The 22,810-nt window shown below is 45.1% G+C and overlaps 2 protein-coding genes across 4 annotated transcripts in view; one reads left to right on the top strand and one right to left on the bottom strand.

The window, feature by feature from the left end:
- Positions 1-11,481: 11,481 nt before the first annotated feature.
- Positions 11,482-18,301, bottom strand: UBIAD1 (UbiA prenyltransferase domain containing 1). 3 transcript variants are annotated; one of them, XM_054085607.1, is made up of 3 exons: positions 18,120-18,301; positions 16,862-17,400; positions 11,482-15,798 (listed from the first exon to the last, which is right to left on the bottom strand). In XM_054085607.1, exons 2-3 carry the CDS (start codon positions 17,379-17,381, stop codon positions 15,311-15,313), a joined length of 1,008 nt encoding a protein of 335 aa, XP_053941582.1. In that variant the 5' UTR covers positions 17,382-17,400; positions 18,120-18,301; the 3' UTR covers positions 11,482-15,310. The 3 variants fall into 3 exon arrangements, with proteins under 3 accessions (XP_053941582.1, XP_053941583.1, XP_053941584.1); XM_054085608.1 differs by lacking the exon at positions 18,120-18,301 and adding an exon at positions 17,990-18,081; XM_054085609.1 differs by lacking the exon at positions 18,120-18,301 and adding an exon at positions 18,022-18,045.
- Positions 18,302-18,471: 170 nt separating this feature from the next.
- MTOR (mechanistic target of rapamycin kinase) overlaps positions 18,472-22,810 on the top strand; it is a 69,683-nt gene continuing 65,344 nt past the window's right edge. The window contains exons 1-5 of the mRNA XM_054085841.1: positions 18,472-18,606; positions 19,725-19,888; positions 20,256-20,364; positions 21,629-21,861; positions 22,235-22,435. Coding sequence (XP_053941816.1) covers positions 19,769-19,888; positions 20,256-20,364; positions 21,629-21,861; positions 22,235-22,435 — 663 coding nt within the window. The 5' untranslated portion in view covers positions 18,472-18,606; positions 19,725-19,768. The remainder of the gene's footprint in view (positions 18,607-19,724; positions 19,889-20,255; positions 20,365-21,628; positions 21,862-22,234; positions 22,436-22,810) is intronic.

Below are 22,810 nucleotides of genomic sequence, written 5' to 3'. Positions count from 1 at the left end.
GGTGTCATTTAAACATAGCCATAGCATTGGTTGTCTCTGCCTCAGTCTAGGATTTTAATGAGCACATGTGAAAAATTCAGTGAAATTTGTGCCTTGACAACGATCACTCCCTTGTATCTCGAAAAGGAATGGCCCACATTATTTCATTGTGGATGCTATTTTCTTCTTTCATAGCAGATAATGCACAGTAAAGCTCCGGAAAGCCTGTCTCTGCTCATTGCCCACCAGCATGTGATCTCTGAGACAACCACTATCAGACAAGCTGCACAGTACATCCAAGCCCACTGTAATTTCAAAGCCTGCAAATAGAAAACCTGGAAATCTTTGCTAGAGCAGTCTGGAAACTGTGAAAAATCCGGGTCCCTTCCTTGCTAAGCAGACTTAGCAGAAAGATGCTCCTACATCTCTTGCGAGCAACAGGATCTGGCTAATACAAAGAAACACACTGAAAGTTTAAGGACCCTTGTAGAAAACCTGAGGAAAACACAACCTAGAGGAGATAACCAGGAGTTGCCCTGTAGGAATCCTCTTAAAGAAAATTAGATAGGTAAACTGGGACCTCTAGGTGACAGAGGCAGCAATATAAAGGCTATTTAGGCAGCTCGAGAACCAGCAGAGTTCACCTCTGGGGGCATTTGAGGTCTGGCCCGTTCCTCCCACTCTGTAGTTGTCTGACTGTCAGAAGGGGGAACGTTTTATCATTCTCTTCCAAAACTTTCCAACCCAACTAAGACCTTGACACGCTGAGATGGAAAGAAAAGAACCTGCACCAAATCTTTAGAGAGTAAACACCAAACAAATTTGTCACTCTCTATATAGCATCTCCTTTTATTCCTCTTTCGACAGCTCCGGGATTTTAAGCACACAGCATACTTAAATGTAGATTGGAGGATGGGAAGGCATATGAAGCATGACAGCAAGGAGAGGGAAGTTGGCAAGAAAAGCAAGAGAGATGCAGGTGCTCTGAGTACACAAGGTTTATGGATGACTTATTCAGTAATATACCATCAATTATACTGATGCTGTCTCAGCTGGATTAATTCCTGGTGAACAGGAGGCAGTCGGGGAGACAGATTCACTTTTCTGTCAGTCATGATCAGGAGCAGTCTTCCTCACTTCTTCAAGCAGGTACATGTACGCTCTGCTCTGCAGAGGAGTTACTGACAGCTTCACAAATTGCTGCAGGAGTCCAACTGCCATCCGCTGCTTTCCCACCTGACTTTTCTGGCAGGTCAGTGCAGGGAAGCTCGCACAACTGGTCTACCCTCAGTGCCATAACTACTGCTGGTCTGGCACAAACTCCTCATGCTCAGTGAGCATATCTGCAGACCAACCCTAATTCAGAAGATGAGGGCTCAATTCTTTCAGATGTTTTAAGGAGCTACCTTGAATGCACTGCGCTGCCAGATGAGCCATCCTGCTGCCTAAAAAGTGCTTTAAGACCCTTGGAGGGAGGGATTCCCATGGGGCACAGTGTTTATCACAAGCACAGCACCACGCACAATATGAATCACCACACACCGATATCACAGCTCCTACAACAATTCCTCAGCGTACAGTACAAGAAGCAAAAATGATGCCAGTGTGTTTTCTCTTCAATTCTCTTAGCTGGTCCGTGTCACCACTTGTCTACTCTTTGTGAAGGGAGTTTTTGTGCTTGTGGATTTCTGTTTCTGCTTCTGGATCTACAATAATCCCATAATTGTGATGCCAAGCAGTGCCCAAAGACAATTTTATCACAGTCTGTATAATGTGTAAATACCATTAAGTTAGACGGATTTTCTCATTAATTCTCCATCCCAGTGACAAGCCAGGAATTAACACAATTGATTTTCCAGTCCCTGCTCATTATCAATCATCCAAGAACTTAGTCACATCTCGCCTGTTCCACCTGGGTCCCAGCATTTATTCGTAGACTTCAACATATATTACACTAATAAAAAACAATGGCCATAGCAACCTCTGTGCTCAAAACCCAGACAAGAACAAACTATGTACGTTCCAAACTCCTTTGGTGGGAAACTTCCCACTCCATACCACTGTCCTACAGAGAACAAGCAGCGGGCAGGTTAAGGAACAGCCCTTTTTACGCTGCCTGTTGCACTCATGTTTTCCATCTTGTAGGCAAAATGCATGCACACTTGTTTGTCACTCTCTAAAACCTTCAAGAAAACAATGATCCATAGGATGTTTATTTCCTGGAGATGCTCCATCTGAAATTAATAGAAGCTGTACAGTATTTAGGTATATATAGCTGTATATAGTGTTTGCAAGGGACCTCCACAACTCAACCCAAATTCTCCCCCTGGAATGCTTCTGCCTTTGCCACTCGTTTCCACTGAGTGCAGAGGAAAGGCTGCCCTTCAGTCCCTCAGTAAGGGGAAAGACATGCACTGTCTGACTCAATAGATTAAGAGAAGAAAGTGAAAACCAGGGAAAAAAACATGTAAGGTCAAAATGAAAAGCAGTAAATAAAGCACAAAGCTATTTTTAGCTCTAGAACAAGTTCTGTAAGGCTGCAAATGGAGAGTAATCACAAACAGTGGTGCTGAAGGGAGTAATCTCAGCGTCTCACAGTTCTATTCCTGTGGTTCCCACTGTGCCTGTCCCACTGTCAGACCAAACAAGAAGAAGGAAACAGTCCCACGGCACGCTGAAAATTTGCACTCTTGAGCTTTCCTGATCTCCTTCATTGCCATCTCTTGGACAGGGAGTGGAAGGGCTCATGCAGAGCTTTCTGCAGAAATCTACGGGTAAGGTAGATACTTCAACAACCATCTGGCAAATGCAAGCCCTCTGCTATGGAATGGATGTGCTTTCAGTGCACACAGTCCTCACTGGGTGTCTGTATAGAATGGAGTCTTCCGGATCACATTGTATTCTCTCAGTCCCTCACTCGTATTCTCAGCCTCTCAAGTATTCCGATTTGCTCCATATCATATTGCTACCTTGGGTTATACACTGTGTAAATCTATCCTGGACTATACACTGCATAAACCTACCCACTTGTCCCTCTGTAGCTCACCCAAAAAACAGGATATACAGAGAGCCAAATGCATTTGCTGTGAACAGAAACAAGCAGTTTGCTGTTGACAATGAATAGTTCGGAATCCCCCTTACTGAGGGCATCTGCTCTTTTGGTACATGCAGTAAAAAGCGGATTTGGAGACCAAAACCATCTATCTCATGCCATGCAGAAAGAGATGTTCACTCTGGCTATGACAGGTTGGTAATAATGTGTGCTGAATGGCTTTGTTTTGCTAAACTGTGGAAGCAAACTTCTTGTTGACCCAATAATCACTTTAAATCTTGTGAGGCAAGTGCTTGTTCAGATGCTGCTTGTGAATAATAGCTGCCTTTTACCTGCATCTGCAACCCCATATTCAGTTTTGCTCTTGTAGACAGTTCTCAGTCCTGCCATGCAGTATTGAATTCTGTAAATGAAACATGAAATAGCAGGGAAAAAAGAGGAAAGTCTCCTCCTAGGCTTTTGGAGTGCACCGTTATTCCCACAAGCTCTCTGCCTCAGCCTCCAGGGCCTGTAAATAAGTGTAGTCTTTTAAAGCCATCAGCTCTCTGGTTCATCTGAATCCAGAAAGTACTCGAGACAGGCTCAGAGATGGAATTATCGCTAGATAATAATAATCTTTACAGCAGTTATCTAAGAGTAATTCTAATCTTTTTTATTAGGTGACTCTTGAAAGTTCCAGTGCAGGGAGATGGTACTGGCTTGGAATACTAAACAATAAGAGGTTAGAAGGGATATTTCATTCTGGTGGCTGTTTCTCCAGATAATTGAATTCCTAATCCCTGAAAGGTTATGATCTTAGTTTACTCTGCTGGGACAGAAGGTGCCCCATTATTTTTTTATCACATGATCCAGTGCAGACTCTGGCATTGCCTATAAGAGACAGGTAACAGTTTGGAAACCATCACAGGAGACAAAGAATAAGGTAGTTGCAAATGGAGGGAAGTCAGGCTCTGATAGATAAGCTTCTGTCTTGTGTTTCTTCCTCGAACAGAGTGGCATACACCTTTTTCCCAGCTGCAGTGCCCACAAACATAAAGCACAGAATCACAGAATCATAGAATGGTTTGAGTTGGAAAGGACCTTTAAAGCCAATCCAGTACAAACCTCCTGCAGTGAGCAGGGACATCTTCAACCAGATCAGATTGCTCAGAGCAACAGGCTGAGGGCTCTCACTAGCACCCCAACTGTCTATTCTTGGTTCATCATGGGCAACTAGAACACTAGCGCCCTCCCCTTCAAATCAAGTTCAAAGCTCTGTCAATGACTCCCGCTTGCTCGTGAGCAATGATGATAAAATCCATTCTCTAAAGGCTGCTGGCTGTCTATCTTACATGCAAGAGGTTGCTCCTGTCTAAGCAGAGCCAAACAAATACCTCCTCAGCCAAGATCTGGCAGACTACCATGAAGCACTCAGAAGATAAGTTGCCTAGGTAGTATCGCTGCTGTGTTGTCAGCTTTCTCCAAGGCTACGGCACTGAAAGGCCATAACATTAGCAGAAAAGCATGAAGATGGGGAGGTGTTCTATTCTTTATAGAGAACATATTAAATTCATATTAAATCACAAAATAATCTCTGAAGGACTGTGAAGTGTTTGGCTGCAGCACAGAGGAGCTTGTAAATACAGCAGAACCAAGCTAGCTGTTGTAAAACATCTTCACAAATGCAGAACAAAACACAGAGAGCAAGTAAAACACATTATCCCCATCTCAGCTGGAAATAAAGAGCAAACATCAATAGGCTTAATCCTAAACCAAGAAAAATTAGGAGCCAAAATCAGCAATGGTGTGTAAGGATCACCAAAGCTCATGAGGTTCATGGTCCACCTGGTGTCTTCTTGGTAGTGTTACAGCTATCAACAACCACTGAATGTGTCATGCAAGACTCTGCCTATTAAAAAGGAGAAGGAATCTGGGAAAGAATGCATCCTCAAGGAACTGCTGCTTTCTGAATGAGAGAACAAACAAGGACCCGTGCCAAAAGAGGAATAAAGATCATGGACAATCAGACAAAATAATGTCACCTTTCAGGTACCTAAAGTGGTTGCAGCAGCACAAGAAGCATTGCAAAAAGGAAATTCATCACTTGCAGTTCCTGGAGATAAATCAACCCCCCCTTGTTTGTAAGGCTGACTGCACACAGATGATTTTACAGGTTGTCAACTACATGTTTTGAGCAGCCAGGGATCTTGTTTGAATCCTGTCACACACCAGTGCTGTCTCACGGATGACATTTTGCTGTTTTTTTTCCAATTCACTGTAGCTGACAAAGGTGTGCACTACGTTAGGTAAAAAGAAATTCTAATAAGCGTGCTAATAGCATGCATGAGAAAAATAGGAAGACTTTTTAAGGTTATACTGTAAATAAAACAAAAAAAATCTATCATAAACTAAGACTTTCTCCTTTATCAGTGGCTGAGCTCATCCTCCCTGCAGCCTGGTAAATACATCCATTCGTCTGTAACTAGGTTTATGGCAGATTTCTGCCTGGAACAGATTTCTATAGCCCAACCTTGAACTCCAGCAAGCACTGAATCCCAGTTGGGGAGGCAATAAGAAAAGCTGCAGCATCAGCCACAGAGCTCTGCTCCAGGACAAAGCACAGGGACTAATATTAGGTGATACAGTGAGCTAAGAGGGCACCAGGACAGGGGCTGAGCACAGCAGACTGTTGCTAGCCAGCTCCCTCATGATCAGAAGGACTCCTAACACATCCTAGCAAGTCCTAGACAGCTCTTCCAGGTCTATGAATATACAAAGCTCTGCCAGATCCCCTCAACCTTATTCTATTTCCAGTCTTAGTTCCCCATATACAGATCCTCCAGCTCACTTCAGTCCCCTTGAACCACGTACACATGCTATTCCGTCCATCCAGGATGTCTACAGCGAACACTGATTGAAATTATATTCAGGGGTTAGGCAACAAGCCAGGGGTCTGTCTTTACTGTCACTCACTTGGCAGTGACTGGAACAATTTACAGCAAATTGAAGTGTAAGGACTTGATAATGAAAGTACTTCATTTCCATCTCTGATTCAGCTGCCACCTGTAAAACTGCAGCCAGAAACAGGCTCTGGAAATGCATTATAAGACCATTAGACTTCCCCAGGGCACTGCCTTCATCTTTATGCCCTTACTGCTGTGCCCACCCACATCAGCTTTGTGCTTGTGAATGATTTCTCCTCTAGCTTGTCCCTGAGCTGACCAAGCACCCCAGATTGATTTACTACCACAAGGACACAGGATAATGCAGCTCTCTGCATCTTTTACAGACAGGTATAACGTGCAGAGTTCAAAGCTCTCAGCACTTAAATATCCTTTCCTGTCCAAGTGGGCTGTCACCCCAGCAAAGGGGAAGCAGTGCCTGCTGGAACACTATCAGCTCTTTGGACAGCTGTTCCACATCAAGGACAGAAAATAGGGCACAGACTGGTTTGTCCACTGACATTTTACAAATGCCTGTGCTGGTATTGTGAGCTCTTGTGGCAGGAGCCACTTTCTGACATTCACACCTGGATTGGCACCATATGGTGGTGCCCTTTCGATCAACGTCAGCCCCATCCCCAAGGTGCTTTATGTTCCTATTTCAGCCAAACTGTTTAAAGCTACACAGGTTCTAAAGACAACATTTCTGTATGCATCACCATAGCCTGGTAATTTGGGTCAATTTTACCATTAAAGCTCCTGTTTGGCAGATGGAAATTAAATAGTCTCTTTCACTATTCCCATTGCAGGACAGACATTTCTACTGCACTGCCTCCCTGAGACTCAAACCATTCTCTGTCCCTTCCCCATACACGGATAGGGCCTCGGAGAATTTCAGTTTCCCCCCAAAACTGTTAGCAGGAGACGAGAAGGGTCAGTTTTTCAGTATAAGACAAAGAATCTACATCAAATTCAGTTTTCCCTAGAAAGTACAAAGCCTTTCCTGAAGTAAATGCTTGAAAACATTTTTTCCCTTTAACTTTTCCTTCATAAGATGTTTTTTATACAAGTTGGAATGCAACACACACCTCTCCCACACACACAAAAAAAAGCATACAGATCCCTAGAAAACAATCACTTTTTTCCTCCTGTGGGTTGGCTTGCGAGAGAGATTGATATTCTTTTTATGTCTCAATCCTCAGGAGATACTCAGGGCCTCTAAATTACTTATATATGTTTCTTCACCATCTGGAGGGGAGTTAACTCTCTGTGGGAATGTGCATCACTTTCATGTACGCACCTGCATCCATCCCTTTCTGACTCATAGAAGGCAGAACCACCTTGGTGCTGCTGCCTCCAACCCAACATTCTTCTGTCATAGTTGTATCTCATCTCTCCCCATCCATGTGCAAATGTTGTTCCACCTTTTCCTGGAAACCTCAAATGCAAAGGTTTGAAAAAGCAGGGGTGCTGCAGGGGATTCATGAAGAAAGAAACTTCATAGAAAGCCTACAGCACATCACTGGGGAGGAAGCTTTGTGTTTCTGGGTGGCTAATTAATTTTCTACTTAAGAACTAATTTAAGGAAGAAGAAAGACCAGTTGAAGGGTTGTATGGCACAGCACCAAGCATACTCTTAAATCTTTATTGAGCTCTAGAACACACAGAAAAAAGCACATGAATCTCTAGCATGTTATTCCCAACCTCTCCTTTATTGATATTGATCAGAGCTATGGTTTATAGAGTACTAGAGCTATCCCCCACAGGTTAAAACATGACTCAACTGTGGCATACAGAGGCCTTATGCCATACAGAAAGTGATTTATAATCTATCTGGAGTAATTTCACCAACTCTTGGGACAATGGCCAACAAAACAGGGAAGGTGAGATATTAGACCCTCTGTCCATTAGGTCAAAGTCTGAGAAAGAGCTCATTTCACACAGCGTGATGATGTTTCACAGCCTCGTTTACAAACAGTGCATGAGATGCAAATTGCCTGAATTTGCACATTCTATGGAACAGGCATTTGATTTATTCCTTTACCACTAGTAAATCAGCCAATGCAGGGAGCAGGTCTTCTTTTTTGGCTTACTGTGACACCTAAAAACATGCATCATCTTTATCCTTTGTGCTAAATTAGTGACAAGGCTCTGTTTCCCACACAAATCAAACCACCACCTAAAAGAACCCTAAAAGAAGAGAAGGAAAGGTGACTCTAGCCTTTATTAAAACCGCTGGGCCATTCAGGATTTCACAGTTAACAAACTAGAACAAAGAGCAGATGCCAGGATCTCCCACCCCAATTAGCACCTACAATCCCTGCCAGACTAGCAGAGCTGCCTGGTACTTGTATAGCATAGGACATCTGAAAGGTGCCAACCAAGTTAGAGTTAGGAGGCAGATCCTAACATCTTCTGTTGCTGAGCTTTCATCATTTTCAAGCTCTTAAAGCAGCAGGCCAGATGTTGTGTCTTAGCCAGGTTCTCACTGCTTTCCTTGCTCCCTGCAAACTGCCTCAGCCAGCACGCTCATCTTGATTCATTACTGACAGAGCCATCTGATTAATGAGCAGATTCTCCTCCTTGTGGTTTTCATGAGAAAGCAACACAATGGTGCCATAGATTTTTAATTCTTCAAGCCAGTCTGGCCTTGGCAGCCTGCAGAGAACTCAGCAGAGGACAGTCAGGAGTTAAAGTTTTGCTTTGATTTGTTCTGATTTTAAAAAACATTTGGGACTTCATGTGCAGAGGCTGTGGGCTCCAATGTGTGAACTTCTCTCCCAAGACAGTGGAGGCATGAAATCTGGGACAGACGCCCAAGCACAGGTTTCCTTCCAAGGGAACAGACATATTGGGTCGCTAACCCGCTGTGCCTGCAGACCAGTGCAATTTGAATGTTGGAGCAAGTCATGCTCTCTCAGCTGACCTAAAAGGAATGCTGAACTATGTCCTTCAAGTGTTCCTCACTCAAATAAATCCACATGGCCACAGAAACACCTGGAATAGAATATGGACTTCCCTGTGATCTATCTATACAGAAAGGACAAGCACTGACAGTATTGACAGTTATCATCAGAACAAAGTGTAAAAGAAAACTTGATAAACTTGTTCATTTTGGGTGTTACTTGTGAGTTATGCGGCAGAGTAAAAAACTTATTTCAGGCAGCAAAGCACGGGCATTATTCTGTCCAGGGCTGCGCCTGTTCCCTTTAAACATACAGCTGCAATAAGCCAGCCATACTGAGTTTTATCAAACTTACCAATTTTTCAACAGTTCTGGAAGCCATAGATTTTAACTTGGTTAGATATTTAGCTCCACTTCAAGATGAAATACAGCTTTAAAAAGGCAGGGCATTCCTTAAAAATGTAATTCAGCAGGTGCAAAACTCCAAATATAGATTTACCAAAGGTGATTTAAAACAAAAATAATCTACTAGGGACTTAAAAGACAAACCAGTATGCGAGCAAAAAGGCCTAGTTATTAAAGTACCAGACTGGAATGGAGAAATCTTATGTGCTCTCCTCCAAGGAGCATGACCTTGATTAAGCAGCAGTGACTCAGTCTACTCACCCAGGGAAGGGGGAGAATGTAGTCCGAGCTCCTAAAACCACTATGAAAGTATTAAGATTTTCCAACAGCAATACAAGATGTCTGAAGAGCAATTGACTGAACAGAAGTACATCTCACAGTCTGCAGACACTGCATTCTTCTTTTCTCCCCACCAGTGTGCTAGCCATGATGCACGAGTTGCCCACACTCTTCTGAAAGCCCCGCCCTCAGCATCTGACCAGAATAAACTTATTAAGCCATGAGCAAAGGCTTTAAAAATACAAGACAGAGCTGAATTACTTTCTTCAAATGCCCGTTTCTGCCATTACCTGCCTGAGCCAGAAGCATCTATCAAGACATAAACTGCACATTGCAAATCCATCTGCAGCCTCCAGAGGAGACCCAATGAAGTACAACCAGACAAACACCACAAAATCTTCCAAACACAGATAACGTGAATTCCTGTAGAGACAAAAAATGAGGTAGTTTTAAGTATGTATTTGGAATTGTCCTTAAGATTTTGATCCACTGTCTGAGGAACAGAAAAAAACCCCAAAACTTCCTAGCTGCCACGCCTGTAAAAAATCCTCCCAAATAAGAAGGGAATGCTGACCAACACAGTGACCCAAGCCTGTACAACCCCTAAAACCATAAATGCAGAGAGACACCTCTCCTTCCTCCTCCAATAACAATATAATCTGCTGCATAAAACATTTTGCCACAAAATAATGACCTAGGATTCTGGATCGATCTCACTGAACAGCAGAGGAGCATCGATACCAGAATCTGTTCCCCCACACCCCTCATTGGGAATCAGGTTTTTAGGCTGCAGAACAAGGTCAGAGGACAATCCCAGTGCTCTGCAGTGGCCCTTGCTGTCTGCCTGACAGAGCATCTTCAGCCCAGGACCCAGCAGCACAGGGCGCTGCAGCAGCGACGGGAGAGCGATGCTGCCACCTGCGGACAACCAGAATTTCAGCTTCCACCTTGACAGGCACTGGGCAAAAAGGTGCTCAATGTTCCATGAATTTCTAATCTCTAAACATTTTCTGTTAAAGGTTCAGTTTCTCTAAACTGAGTTTAAGCTGGCTACTAATAGACTTTGTCTGCTACCAGGACAAAGCATTAGAGTGTGTTTTAAGAGCAGAACAATTACAGTAGTAACAAAACGCTGTCTTGCTAAAGGAAACTCAGCAGACTGGCTCCTGCAAATTAAGAAAAGGAGCTTTATCCAATTTCTGTGGGAGTATCCTGGAGTATGGCCCATCTGCTTCTAGATGCCATTCCATTCTGCAGTTTATCCTCTAAAATTATCTCCAAATGCTATGACCTTGGAGCCCACTCCACCTCAGAAAGGCTGAAAAAAATATTTCCAAGGCATAGCTGTCTTAGAATCATGGAATGTCCTGCAACCCCAAACAGGAAACCACTTCAAAGCAGACAGTGACAGTAAGACAGTGTTGCAGATTAAAGTATTAGCAGCGCAATGGTTTATGGTGACTAAACTTTACTGCAGGAACTTCTTTCGTTCTCTCCTACTCAGATGGATTTTAAACTGGAAATAAAAACTGAAATTGTCCTGTTTCACAAATCCCTCACACATTAAGTCTTCTATGTAGCTGTTTTCAGGATGTGCATCACAGACAACAGAGGTGGCACAGCCAAGAGGTCTCTCTAGACTGTTCAAACCACTTAAATCACATATGAAAAACAAGAGCCAGAAAGCACTCAGACAAATATAACTTCTCAATCTCCTTAAGCTAATTGTACATGCATTTGTATAGCAAACTGCACCAGTGGCCAAGGCAGGAAAATTTCAAACCATGCTTTAGGCTCATTTATGACACACACAGGGGAGGCGTTACGCTGCCACAGTCCCATGGAGCAAATAAAATCATTACAAGCCAGGAGCAGAGAGCATAGCACTGCAAGAATGGCAGACCACACAGGGGAGGATGAAAAAGTTAATCTTTATTAAAAAGATTAAAAGTTCAGCTGAAGCCCCCTTACAAATGCTGAACAATACATGGCACAGAAAACCACATCAAAGAAAATTCTGCTCATTGATGAAAATACTGAAACTACTCTGAAGTCTGCCATCAGCACGAGATGATCGCTGCTATTGAATGTTTTACTCAATGATATGGAAAGACAGAATTATGTGTTTCATAAAAAGGCTGTTACAAAAAAGGGTACGATATTTCATGCATTCGCTATAAAGACGGCAGACAAAGACCGTCCTCCTTCCAGAGAGATGCTTTACTACTTGTGCAAAAATCAAACTGGAGTGATATAAAATAATCAAACACAGCATAATTAAGAGAATAACATTCAGACGCTTTATTGGAGCAGAAGAAAGGCAAGGAGGCATTTTACGACACATTAACAGAAGGGCTACAGATCTGTTCGTCTACCAGTGCAGATTCATCACACTGCAACACAGCTCATCAAGAGACCCAAAAGAAGTTTAAACCGTTTATTAACTTCTATTAATTGTGAGAGTGATGAGGCACTGGAACGGAATGCCTAGAGAAGTCGTGGTTGCCCCATCCCTTGAAGTTTTCAAGGCCAGGTTGGATGGGGCTTTGAGTAACCTGATCCAGCGGGAGGTGTCTCTCCCCATGGCAGGGAGGGTGGAACTGGATAGGGTTTGGGGTCCCTTCCAAACCAACCCATTCCAGGATTCTGTGATTTTATATTCACGGAAAGTAGCATCAGACAGGGACGAGAAGGGTAGAGAAAGAACCAATAAGGTAACCTCTCTCTTACCACTCAATGGCTATGTGGAGATTATTTTGGTCTACTTTCCTTGATTGAGTCACCTATCAGGTTAGTTCATACCTAAAATGTTTTCTAGTACTAACATGCTTTGTGGAAACCACACAGAGATAAAGCACTTTTTACTTTCAAAGCTCTCTATGACAATGATGTCAGCTCAGCATCCCTGTGAGGTAGGCAAAACTTAGGTTTTTTTCCGAGACACATAAAAGTTAAATGACTTCCTCAAAGGCATAGTGAAGAATGAGTTATTTATTATCAATACCCTTAAGAATCTGGAATGATATTGTTTTTACAGACAGGGAATTGGAGGCAACCAACATCTGGTAGTAAGGAATCAGTGAATTATCATCTCATTTTTACAATGCTTTGAATCCCCCCCACCTTGAAAAGTCTTCCACAAACATATAGGTGTACTAGTGAGCTTTTCCTTCATCTCTGTAAGGAAAAGCCCTGGTCCTTTCCAGCAGTAAGCAGACATTCCACATGGGGGTAAGGGATCCCTGCTAGTAAAAGGGAGCCTAGATACAACTAGAACTGCTTACACTGCTCCACCAATGATGATAATCCTAGATCTTCCCCCTCTTACAACTGCAGTTTATTAAAGATATGAGTCAACGATTAGTTACCTAAAGGAATTTAGCCTGAGTACTCTAGTTTATGTGAAAGGCATAGGAAAAAAGGTAATAACCATCCATTTTTTTCAATTGATAGCTATATAAAACCAAGCCATCATGAAACAAAGCACAGAGCTGCCACAAAGGGAGCTACAAAGCCATGCTGGGATTAACCTAATAAACCCAGATATCCCCAACTGCAAGGTTAACAGATTCACCGGTTCAGTCCATATCCCCAGAAAAGCTTTTGCTTTGCAAAAAAGTGAAGTGTGCCTTCGAACCAGTTTCTTCTTTATTCTTGTAGTTCCACAAAGAAGTAACAACAGATACTGCGTTGTGTATGTCTGTATTGAAACCATTTTCCAAAACCTGCTGGGTATCTCCATCCAGCCGAGCTGAACTTCTGTGTTTTCTCCTCATGTTTCTAACCTAAACAAGTATTTTGCAGCAGAAAGCAGCAGAGAGTAGCTGAAGTCCACATTCTCTCATCTTGTACCTAGTCAGATTAGAGGTCACATGCCTGATTTTAATAAAAAATGAAACCATGCCTTATAAAATGCATCAGCAAAGAATCCTTCCTGTTGATTACAGCTCAGCTGTAAGCAGAAGACCAACAGCTGGGTAATACAGGATGACGTGAAGCCATAAAAGCAGTCACTTAACTATCCATACCACATAACCTTGTGCCCTCAACTCAGCTTCAGTGCCATCAGTACACTCCACTGGTCAGATGAACACCACAAGGGCAAAACTTAACTATGACAGCTGCAGGGTAACACAATAAATGCTAGTTTATTGCTTGGTTATTGCTCATGTTTAACAGCCCTTTATATAGTGGCTACCACGCTCCAACTGGATTCAGAAGCAAGGTTGTGCTCCAGGCACCAGCACCTCTAGTTCGACACCTGCATCGATTCCTCTGAAGCTTTCCACCACTCCCATGAACAAACTTTTCACCAAACCCTGCATACAGGAAATAAATATTTTTTTCTTCAACACAGAAGAGAATTCAGTTGCCACCAAGTAACAGGGTACAGTTCAAATTCATCTTTGCATGGGAAGTCCCACTTTCTCCCTCTTGCCTTTGACATGCTTTTCATACTGCTTACACAATTGCTGAAACAATCAGTTCTCCAAATGGCCACATGAATATCAGGTGGCAAGATCTGCAGGAGAAAACAGAACACCACCATAAGGCGTAGGGAGGTGAAAAGAAGTGGGGAACTTCACTTCAGAGCTAACTTAACATGTAAATGTGATTCAGTCACATAAACTCTAGACTCTATTCGGAAAAGTCTTGTGAACAAAAATGGTTTCTGGTCCTAATTTTTATGCAGAAGCAATGCAGTATTACGGATTTCCTTTTTTGTATCCCTTTATCTTTCTCCATTGCTCAGCTGGGCTTCTTATAACAAAACATTTGACTATAATACTCGATTTGACTATATATTTGACTATAATACTGGGCCTTTAAATAATTTTAAACTAAGAATTTGTCGTTCTACTCACGTATCCATATCCAGCCAGAGAAATCTGGCCTTGTCTGTCGGTTCCCCCTTAACACCAAGACTCTCATTTCAGGTATTAAATTCTAAGCAAATGCAAAACTGGAAACCACTTGTTTTTCTGTGCATCGAGGGCTTTTCAGTTGCATGATTTGCATTTACAGCTTCAGCTTTTGTAGCAGAACATGAATTTATTGGTTTAGGCATATAGTTTGTGCAGTGGGCTATTTGTGCTCCATTTTAGCACCAACAACCCACAGAGATACATAACTTTGAAATTTCTAGACTCTAAGGACCATGCAGCAGCAATAGTTAATGAAGTGGCAGCTTCAAGGGGGCTTCAAAATAAAAGCTTAAAATTTGGCAAGGGGAAAAAACCCAATAAAAATTAAAATATACAACAGATGGAGATGAACTATGCTCACAAGGAAGTGAAGTAATAGCACCTACATCATTGTGATGCTAACTGTTTGGCAGTGTTTTCCATTTACCATGCAGGAGCCACTAGACTACTTGACCATGGTAACAAAAGGAGTCATAAGAGCAATTACTGTGCTTGTGAAGGAACAGAGTCTGTATTTGAGGCTCAATCTTACTTTCATTGAGTTGACAGTGAAAGAATTCAGTGGCAGAAGGATGAGGTTGTTTAAACGTTTCCTTGTCCTCCCATCGCTTTTGTCCCCTGCAGCAAAGCTGCGTAGTTCATCCCTTCCAAAGAATTGACAGATCACTGCTTTAAAATCTCTCGTACAAGCTAACCAAGACCAGAAATCATAAATTCGCATATAATCAACAGCTCGGGATGGTCTTTTCATTCTTCCCACTGTCCATAGTGGGCTATCTACCCACATAATCCACTCTTAATTGGCATTAATACTGAATTGTGAGGCCCTACTCGACACCTCTTGTTACAGTTTGGGCAGAGCACCGGGTGGTGCCAGTGTAATCCCAAAAACATAGAAAAGCCCCAAGAGGAGATTGAGTTTGGCTGTCCGCTGAGGGATTTTGTTGAAGTTCTGACTCCGAAACTGCCTCTCCAGTGAAAATGCCATCGGGATGGTGAGCAGTGGCAATGCCATGCTGATGGTATAGCGCGTGGCCAGCACACAGAAAATCAGGTAGGGCAAGAAGAGCAGCACAGTGTAGAGAACATAGGAGAACGCGGGGCCGATGAGGATAGCCAAGGTGACAATGCCCGCCTGCTGGTCAGAATCCATGTCCCGGGTGTTGTTGCTGTGCAGGATGGCCTCAGTACTGAGAGCTAATGGGATAGCGTAGAGCAGGGGCGAGACAGACAGATACCCAACCTGCACAGCGTGGGCAAACATGACAGCCAGAGGCCCAAAGGTGATCAGGATCACCACGTCTCCGAGTGCAACATATTTAAATCCAATCCCTGTGGCAAGACATAAGAATAAAATGAAGCATTGTAAAGCAACTCAAACAACAGAAGAGAATGGATAATATAACAGATGAGCCCTTCCTAAAGAAATGTGGTAAAATGACCAACGCACACGTAACTATGTCTAAGAAACTTATTTTCTCTTTTTTTATTCCCCCAAGAATAATAAAGGAAATGCAGCTTCTGAGTTTCTCCAGTCAAAGAATATAACAGAAGCTAAGGGTCAGCTACTAACACCCATCTTCACATATGGAAGTGCCCATTTCTGCAGCAATCTATAGAAATATGGTACTTTTTAGTGTGATCATGCATACCAGAACCTGATCCTGAAGAAATACATAAAATGCTCAGAAAAAAGTGCAAAACTGACAAGGTTCATTCAAGGAAACTAACGTAACTGTCTGAAAGTTTGACAGTTTGAAGCAGAGTTCCTCTTTCCTTTCCTATTCATTATGATTGTCTCTATCCAACACAGGAAAACAAAAATATCCTCCTCTTAAGAGCAAACACATACTGTTCCATATTCCAATGAAACTCCATTTAGAGAACAACAAAAAAAACATTCCAAAACAAAGTAAGACTCCATCAATGGAAAAGTACATATGCAGTGAGCTATAGCAGTGAGGGATAAGAGATGCACATTATGAAAAGTTTCAACAAAGTTCTGATGAGCATCTAAAACCATATTTGTAAATAATTATGTCTCAACACCACTTTCCAACTGAAGAACCTAGTCTGGCTCTTTCCATACCTTCCAACAACCAATGGCAAAGAATACCTGATCTGGTTAAAGATGTCCCTGTTCCTGCACGGAGTTTGGACTGGATGACCCATAAAAGTCCCTTCCAACCCAAACCATTCTATGATTTTATGAATACAACTTTATGTACCTGTACTCCAGGAAATACTGCCATGTATTTTTATTGCAGTTGTCCAGTTAGATCACTTCCATATTCTAGATAACCTTGACAAGTCAACCAGTTCTGTCACATTTACATTGAGATTCACATCAAATGGCATATCACCTCCAGTATAAATATATATAATGGTACATTACCTCCAGTATAAAGGAAAGAGCTGGAAAGTCCTCCAAAGTAAATCAGGGCAAGGTGCTCCAGTTTGAGCGTTGAGACAGCATAGAGCCCAGCAGCACAGATACAGCCCACCGTATAAAGGAAGACTCCAAACCGGACTACGTCCTGAGGCTCTAAAATCTGGTCCACCAAAGTCCTGTCATCGCTCTTCTTGTGATCGATGCCTTTGGAGAAGTCGTAGTAGGTGTTCACCAAGTTGCCGGCTCCATGCACAGCCAGAACAGTGACAGCGCTGCCCACGAGCAGCCCCGGGTCCAGTGTTCCCTGGGCCCGGTATGCCAGAGCGCTGCCCAGGGCCACAGGGGTGAGGGAGGCACTGAAACTCCACGGTCTGAGGGCCAGCACATAGGCTGCACACTTCTGCCTCCAGCTGCCGGGGGGAACTCTCTCAGCACCTGCCACCCCAGAGCTGTTCCTCTCGCTACCCCGGGGGCTGCTCTCGGTGTTAATGCTGATCTTCTGCACTGTCTCTGCTGGCCCCATGCTCTTCCCACAGCAGCGCCTGCAAGGAGAAAGGCCTTCAGCCTCAGCCAGCCCAGACACCAGCCCCTCAGCCCCAGCCTTAACCCTTTGCCCCCACCTCCACCCTTCACGCAGCCCCGCCTCAGCCTCCACCTTAATCCCCTCTGCCCACACCTCAGCCGCAGCCTCAGCCCTGGCTGCCCTCTTAACCTCTCACTCACTCCCTCCACCACTACCTCAGCCCCCACCTCACCCTCCCAGCCCCCTTCTCACCCCCTCGGCCGCCTCTCCAGCCCCCACCTTAACCGGTCAGCCTCGGCCTTAACCCCTCACTCAGCCCCTACTTCAGCCCCTGCCTCATCCTCTCAGCCCCTGCCTCAGCCTCACCCTCACCCTCCCAGCCCCCTCCTCAGCCCCTCAGTCGCCCTCCCAGACCCAGCCTCAGCCCGTGGGCCCCCCTTCCAAGTCCCCGGCCCAGCCTCAGCCCCTCGGTCGCCCCCAGCCCCTGCCTCAGCCTCCCAGCCCCCGCCTCAGCCCTTCAGCCGCCCTCCCAGGTCCCTCCTCACCCCTTGGGCCGCCTCCCAGCCACCCTCTCAGCCTCTGAGCTGCCCTCCCAGCCCTCTCCTCACCCCCTGGGCCGCCTCCTCAGCCCCAGCCCTGCCTCAGCACCCCCCAGGGGGCCCAGCCGCGCCCGCCGCCGTTCTTCGCCCCCCCCGGCGCCGCGGCCGCACACAAGGCGTTCCGCAGGGGATCACGTACCGCAGCAGCAACACTGTCCCTCAAACGTCCCACAGCCCTGCGCGCAGCTGCGAGGGGCGCTCTGAAGCCCACGCCGGCGCTGCTCTATCGCTGTGACGGCAGCGGGGCGCCCTCAGGGCGGACGCCGCCCTTGACGCTGTCACGGGCAGCCGGATGCATTTCAGCAACGCACAGCGGGCGCGGCGCTGCGCGGCTTCTGTGCGCATGCGCCTGAAAGGCGGGCTTAGAGCAGCGAGACTTTCCATTGGTTAGCTGTACTGCCACTCACGTCCGAAGAGCTCGATGATTGGCTGAGAGGCCATAGGGGTGCCTTGGGAAGGGAAGGGGGTATGGCTTCCTTAGCCCCGCCCACTCTCGGTATAGCTATTGGCCAGTGTGGTGCCCGTCTGGGCCGCTCCTCGCCGCTGTTGGCCCGCGGCCGCTCGCCGGGCCGGCAGCACGGGGGAGGGCAGGCGCGGGGCCCGCAGTGGCGGCCGGGGCCGAGGCGGTGAGTGCGGCTTTCCTCGGTATCGCCTTTCCCTCGCGGCTCCTCTTCCTCCCGTCGAGGGGAGCCCCGGGGCCGCCGCGCGGTGTTCCCGCTCCCTCCGGGATCCCTGAGGCGGTGTGGGGAGGTTTGCGGGGAAGGAGGAGTGTGAGTTGTGGTGCCTTGTGTGGCTGCGGCCCCTCCTGTCAGGCGGTTTGGGTTTTGGTGAGGTGAAAGCTGAGGGGCTGCAGCCTGCGGGGTGGTTTCCGACTAAAGAAAGACTCATGGAATGGTTTGGGTTGGAGGGGACCTTAAAGATCATCCAGGTCCACCCCCTGCCATGGGCAGGGACACCTCCCACTGGATCAGGCTGCCCAAGGCCCATCCAACCTGGCCTGGAACACCTCCAGGGATGGGGCAGCCACCACTTTCCTGGTCAACCTGGGCCAGTTTGGTTACATGTTTGCTCAGGGACATGGTTTAGTGGCAGATAGGAATGACTGGACTCAATGATCTAATAGGTCTTTTCCAACCTAGTGATTCTAGGAGTCTGTGTTAGGATGGTTAATGTCCTGTTGTGATATTTGCTGTTGCTTTCCATCTCTAAATATCTGCTGGAGAACATAACACTTGCCAGGCCTCAAGCGCCAAGTCTTCTGTCTGTTGGCATAACACGGGGATTTTTGTGGCAGAACTTGAATGAAAGTGTTCCAGGAGGAGTCAGATGTGATAATGGTATAATCGTGAGAATGATTATGCTACTTATATTAGGGTTCACAACTAGCGTATGATGACCTTGCTTTCAGCAAGCAAGCTGAAAAAGAATTTCAGCTATTGCATGATTCTTGATTTAGAATTAGATCACCATGGACTCATCTGCCCTGCTGCCGTGTATTTTGGTGTTTGAGGAACTAGAGAGCACGTAGGCTGGGGGTCAGGCTACTGTGTGGTGATATGGCTTTACCACTGGGCTCTAAGTCCTGAGGAAGATAGCTGTTACTTATAATTCTACCTTCTCTTAGCACAGCATCTTTGCATGCAGTGGGATTTGTGTTTTGGAGACAGGCAGCAGAGGCAGCATTTAGAAAGAAAGTCAGAGATTACAGTAGCTGCAAGCAGTAAATAAAGGTGTCTCTCTCAAGAATTTACAGGACTTGATGCCCCCAAGCCCCCAGATACTGCCATCATGTCGGGCACTGTGTCCATTCTCCAACAATTTGCCAATGGCTTGAAGAGTCGCAGTGAGGAGACAAGGGCGAAAGCTGCCAAGGACTTGCAGCATTATGTCACCATGGAGCTCCGCGAAGTGAGTGCTGCAAACGATGGTATTAATCTCTGTATATTGTGTGAGTGCAGGACACTCACTGGGTACTTTGGGGATGGAGATTTGGGGAATATGGAAGGTGGTCTTAGAAGGTGGGCATAGCAGGAAGCTTATGTTTGCCCCAGCATGTAGGAATCATGAACGATCTGGTGACACGGATGGGTGGTCAAGCACCAGAATAGATAAACTTGACAGGTCTAGGGCACAAAGAGGAGTAACTGTTTTGCGTTTGCAATGTATGGTCTCTTTCTGTTTCAGTGAGCTAAGAAGCACTGGCTTTATGGAGGTTTTGGAGGCAAGAAGGAAAGAAAGAATTCTAAAAGCTGATTTAAACATTTTCCTTTTACAGATGAGTCAGGAAGAATCTACTAGGTTTTATGATCAGCTGAACCATCACATATTTGAGCTGGTCTCTAGCTCTGATGCAAATGAGAGGAAAGGTGGCATTCTAGCTATAGGTGAGTGGAAAGGCGTAATGCCTCTGGTGAGTTTTCTCTTCACGCATCAGTCTTTGGGGAAAGATTTTCAAAACGAACGAGCATTTGTTGTTGAGACTTTACGTCTGACTGCTCAGTACTCTGGGTGCGTGCTGGTTGCTGGGCTCTAAGAATCTGCCTGTAAGTGTCAGCGTGGGAGCTGCTGAGAGTGGCTGAAAACCTGGTACTTAATGGGCCCTGAACTCTTCCGGGAGTCGAGTGTCAAATGTGAGTGCCGAGCTTGTGAAAATTCTGTTCTTGAGCTCAGCTGAGAGCAGCTTTTGCTGTCCATGTAAAGGCATCAGAGTGTGCTGATTTTCTCAACTCTCTTCTCATTTATTCCTCTCTTCTTGTTATTTAAATTTACGTGGCTCACAGCAGCTTCCATCCCTGGGAGGAGCTCACATCTTCTCTGCTTTGATTCTGATCAGCTTTTCCATCAGTTGCTCTGGTTGTGCTTTTGCTGTGGTGTAGCAGAGCTGCCTGCTTTTTGACTCTTGGGGAAATCAGCTCACATAAAGACTTGGCTTTCCAAGCGAGTATCCTGTACTGTAAACAGTTACTTCTTCAAAAAACAAACAGGAGATGCTTATGGTTTAGTCTCACAGGCACAACCATCCAGTCTCATTGTGTTTGAAGATTTTGTTGACGTCATCTGATTTTAAGCTGAAAATATCACTTTAAAATTGTTTCTGTGAATTTATTGCTGTTGAAAGGTGACGGCTTGATAGCCTTGGACACTGATGGCCTCTTTATCTACAGAGCAGGTACAATCCAGGTACCAGCAGTGAAAGCTTCTGCTATGCTGCCACCTGCCAATGTGCCACCCCCCGGCCAGGAGAAACCGTCTGTAGGGCTGAGGGGAAGAGCCATTCCTTTGGTCCCTTCAGTCTTTGACTTCTCTGCTGAGATGGACCACCCATAGTCATTGCATGTGGATGGATGCCTTTTTATTGGGAATGGTCCGTGATCCCAGGGTGTTTTTTTTTTCCTTTTTAAACTAAAAATGAGGAAAATCTACAAAGCTACCAGGTGCATTTTCCTGCCCACTTAGAAATTTCAGGATCGTAAGAATGGTGGCCCTTTCCTATTGCTTGATTTTATTTATTTTTATTTTCCTGTGGATTTCTAGTTTAGGAGGAGTTGGTGGGTGAATAGGGAATACTAACTCTCATCCAGGGATTACCTGCTGTCTACCTCACTGACTCTTAGGGAGAACGTACAGCATTGCTCCCTTTCTCTACAGCGAGCCTTATCGGTGTTGAAGGAGGTAACGCCACCCGTATCGGCAGGTTTGCCAACTACCTGAGGAACCTCTTGCCGTCCAATGACCCTGTTGTAATGGAGATGGCCTCCAAGGCTATTGGGCGGCTTGCGATGGCTGGTGACACCTTCACAGCTGAATACGTTGAGTTTGAGGTGAAACGAGCTCTAGAATGGCTGGGAGCTGACAGGAATGAAGGTCGAAGACATGCAGCTGTAAGTGATCTTTTTTTTTTTTTTGTCTTCACCTCTATTGGAATGGGATGGGTAGGAGTAGTTACCGTGGTAGGAGGTGTGCACAGAAAGCTGCAGAAAAGATCTGACTAGGAGTGGCTGCCATTCCACATCTGAGAATCTGTGATGCTCTCATGGCAGTTATAGCACTGCTTACTTGCTTTCACCTTAGCCCACTGACTAAAGCAGACTGAGACACCATTGTACTAGGAATTGTAAAAATACGGAGCTGGAAAGAGCTCAGGCTCACAAACATCGGCAGTCAAAAGAAATCATACTATTGTCTAGAAATTACTAGGTTTATTTGTGGGTGCTCACCCTCACAGATTGTTACTGTTTCTCTCCCTACCTGCAGGTTCTTGTCCTGCGTGAGCTGGCAATCAGCGTGCCTACCTTCTTCTTCCAACAAGTACAGCCATTCTTTGACAATATATTTGTGGCTGTGTGGGATCCCAAACAGGCCATCCGAGAGGGAGCTGTTTCTGCCTTAAGAGCCTGCCTTATCCTCACCACTCAACGGGAACCAAAAGAGATGCAGAAGCCCCAGTGGTACAGAGTAAGAAAATAACTTTGTTTTGAAGCAGCTCTTCATAATGCAATGCAAATGATCGAGTGGCAGTTTTTAGAAGAGATGTCTAAGCTAAGAACCTGGGGCACCTTTGTCAGTATGTCTGATTATCGGCAGAAAGCTGCCTCTCCTTGAAAGGATTGAAGATATAATGGCTTACAAAATGAGTAGTTCCTTTAGCTCACTGTAAAATTAAGCGAGAGTCTTAACTCCATCAAGAATCCATTGCTCTCTGCAGCTCATTTTCAGCTGTTGAGCCTGACCTAGTTTTATGGCCATACAGTCATCTATCTATTGTCATATCTCACTAGCAGGTGGTCTTATTAGTGTAGATAAAACCTGAGTGAAAAAGGTAAGGACTCT

This window comes from Cuculus canorus, chromosome 21 (assembly GCF_017976375.1).
Source record: "Cuculus canorus isolate bCucCan1 chromosome 21, bCucCan1.pri, whole genome shotgun sequence".
NCBI classification, from domain to species: Eukaryota; Metazoa; Chordata; class Aves; order Cuculiformes; family Cuculidae; genus Cuculus; species Cuculus canorus.
Note: the sequence above shows the minus strand (reverse complement) of the source record. Positions and strands in the feature narration are given on the sequence as shown.

Coding starts and splice junctions, on each gene's coding strand:
- UBIAD1 (XM_054085607.1), bottom strand. CDS start 17,381: ATGGGGCCAGCAGAGACAGTGCAGAAGATCAGCATTAACACCGAGAGC. Junction 15,799..16,861: donor CTCTTTCCTTTATACTGGAG/GTAATGTACCAT, acceptor GTCTTGCCACAG/GGATTGGATTTAAATATGTT.